Below are 3,313 nucleotides of genomic sequence, written 5' to 3'. Positions count from 1 at the left end.
ACATATAAAAAAAATTTAGAGATCACAAAAAATTTCAATACTACAGTGCTTGACTTGGCCTCCTGAATAGAGCATTAACCGTACTTTTATACACTTCTCCATCCTTACTCTCATTATTCCTGGTTTGCATGGCCCAGTACAGTAACTAAAAGGATATCTCAAATTGAGACAAATACCAAATGCCTTATACACATCTGTTCAATGTTTTCTACCTTTAAGAATTCCACAGGGTCCTTTATGTCCAGCGACTGTGCAGCAAGTTCCAGCAGCTCTTCAGAACTCTCTAGGGCATTACTACATTGGCTAAGCTGATCCTTAAGCAAAAACAGAAAGTAAGAAAAATTTAATTCATTCACATTAAAAAGAAGTTTATAAATTACCAGTACTAGAACTGCATGGCTTTGCTATGCATTTGTAACAACTTGCTACCTTGTCTAATCAAGGCTATTATCTCTGACACATGTTAACCAGAACTTCACAGTGATATATAGCACATCCTATAAATCCAAAGCGGGAAGAGGTGGATAGGTGGTATAGTCTGATTTAAAAGCCAGATTTCATTTTAAGGCCTGTTTCTCCCAATATCAGGATTTCAGAAGCAAAGTGCTTATATCTGCGCGTACTACCATTTCTGTCTACAGAACTGTGTTTCATCGATGAACCAATACTGTTTAAAGTGTTAGCGATCTTGAAAAAGGCAATAATTTCACCCCAAATCAGCTCTAGAATTGTCACAAGACAGTCCTGAAAAATCAGTATTGCAGTATAACAAGTGGGGATAGCAGTGGAAATGGAACAGAGGGAGAAGAGCAGAACAGAAATTTCTTTTGTTATTAACTAAAACCCTATCATTAGTAAACTACCATTCCCAGTATATAAAACAGTTCATAGAGTATTTCCAGTATTGCATAGTATGGATATATGCCTAATAAGATTAGTTTTTAATATGCTGCAAGACGGTAAACATACTGTAGGTTAAAGAAGATGCACACTTTAAACCCGCCAACAGCTTTTACATTGTCATTCAACCTCTATCTGTTTTTCTCGTGTTGTTGCCATAAGAATGGCAGAACAATTTTTACTGCTGTAAGAGCAGTATTTCAGTCTTTCAAAGAATGCTGCTTCACGGACAGGAAAAGGCAATAAAGACATTTCCTAACCAGTTAGTAGAAAAGATAATAAGATAGTGTATATCTAGAGATAGCAAGTAGACTGTTGTTTAGAAAGTTTTAAAGAGCTGTTCATCCTTGGGGGTGTGCAGAACCGGACTTAAGAAAGGATCTTCTAGTCAAAAGCCCCATTATGGAGATTAGGAGGTACCAAACATAAACTGTTTACAAAATGCTGAAAGTGAGCCAAAACTAAACGCAGCAGTGGGAGATCACGACCACCGACTCAATTCAAAGGGCTGAAAACTTCCCCCCCCAGACCAGCAGGGAGCATGTGTGCTAATTTACATGAGAGGTGAAGCTAATTTTAATATACTTAACTCATAATGAATGCAACCTTTATCACTAACCAGTAACTGTAGAATTAGTGGCAAATTAGATGTCTTTGTACCAGTAAGTTACAAAATAAATGTGTTACAGTTTTGTGATGCAGTATGCTTGTTTCATCTAGCATCCAAACTTGGTCAACTTTGCTAATAAAATGCCAGCTTTCTAAACTATCACTTGGTTTGGAGAGTTCTTTCTTTGATGTTGCTGCTTTTGGTAACTACGCAATACTTACTGTAACAGCTCAGAACAAGTCCACCCTGTCTCAAAAGCAGCAAACAGTTACATCAACTTGGACAACAGACCAGTCTCACACACTTCAAAAGCAGAACTCTTTGGCAAGTGTGGCAAGGTGACCTGGGTCAGCTGCCAGCAGCCCCTCAGATTTACTGTTCAAGGATAAAATAGCAACAAGGAAACAGTCCAACAGCTAGAGGTATGTACAAAGTTTCCAGATAACTTCTGAAGCACGCTGTTACGGCAAGTTGTCATTCCCTTAACACAGCTGCTCTAAAATAGCAACAAGGAAACAGTCCAACAGCTAGAGGTATGTACAAAGTTTCCAGATAACTTCTGAAGCAGATGGCAAGTTGTCATTCCCTTAACGCAGCTGCTCTTCTCTTTGGAGGATATCCAGTGCTGACAAACTCAGACACTCCATGATACACCCAAAACGTCCTGGGCAAACACCTCAGGAAGAAGCAAATGCCAGAGCCATTTTCAAATATCTTTGCAGAAATCACACAGTAACTGGATGCTTCCCCTAGCACTTCAGTGTGCCGCATCTACATTTGGGAGTTAAACATAAATACTTCAGTGTCATCAAAATATGCTGCCCCAAAAATGAATTAGTATCTTTTAAAAACAAGAGTTTAAGGAAAATTTCTGGGTTTGGCCTTAACTTTCAAGGAAAGTTAAGATCTGGGAAGGATCAGTTTAAGTATTAAATCCTCACCCTTTTCCACCATTATGTAGTCCTGGTATTTTAAGTTACAGCTTATTCTCAACAAGAGCATCTAGTCAACGACACAAGACTAACTACAGCACAAGCACTTTAAAAGGACAATAAATTGAGCAACGCCATTCCCCTAAACACAATGTTTAGACCTCACTGAAGTTCCTTGGTTTCCTTGAAGTTAATTATCAGTTCCAGCCAAAGATAATGGCTTGAATTAATACATTCAGCATAATTTCTCATCTGTTAATTTGATTTGGTGGACTGATTGTCAAGAAAACCACTCTTGCAGTGTTTCAGTTACAGAGGAAGCCTTGTCAGTCATCAAGTAAAGAGGACATCCTTTAGGCCTGAAGTCAGAGAGTAGCCTCAGCTGAAAGACAAGCAGGGTGCTTAACAACTGTGTCAGTGATCCGTAACATTCCACTTGTCTCCATCCTCTTCTAAGTAGCAGCTCAGCTGTTCAATACAGATACTGGGCAACAATTCTTGATGCAGTTGTACCACACTGACAAGCTTCCAGAACTTGGTTCAACTACACCTGAGCTTGATTAAATTAGGCTAAATATCAGAAAATTAACAGATATTAACAGAATTGACAGAAAATTTCAGCAGTCAAACTGCCAGATGAACAACTATCAAAACATTTTTTAGTTCAAGAACCATTTTATTGCAAGACTAACTTCAGTTTTTCTTCACTATAAGGTAGAATAATTCAGCACGCCATAGTTTTATTTCTCCTGAAAGCTGTGCACTGAGAAGCATTTATTCTTTAAGCATCTAAGTCCTAAGAGTCCTTGGATGTGGGTAAATCTCTGTTTGTAAAGAAACTTTAGAAAGACTTAAAATAGACATATCGGAA

General features: G+C 38.2%; 1 protein-coding gene across 1 annotated transcript in view; it reads right to left on the bottom strand.

The window, feature by feature from the left end:
* Positions 1-212: 212 nt before the first annotated feature.
* Positions 213-3,313, bottom strand: part of LOC104278509 (FSD1-like protein) — a gene marked incomplete at both ends in the record, with an annotated part of 5,309 nt that continues 2,208 nt past the window's right edge. Inside the window, one exon of the mRNA XM_009875511.1 lies at positions 213-314. Coding sequence (XP_009873813.1) covers positions 213-314 — 102 coding nt within the window. The remainder of the gene's footprint in view (positions 315-3,313) is intronic.

This window comes from Apaloderma vittatum, unplaced genomic scaffold, assembly GCF_000703405.1.
Source record: "Apaloderma vittatum isolate BGI_N311 unplaced genomic scaffold, ASM70340v1 scaffold9398, whole genome shotgun sequence".
NCBI classification, from domain to species: Eukaryota; Metazoa; Chordata; class Aves; order Trogoniformes; family Trogonidae; genus Apaloderma; species Apaloderma vittatum.
This window is presented reverse-complemented; position numbering and strand designations above follow the sequence as displayed.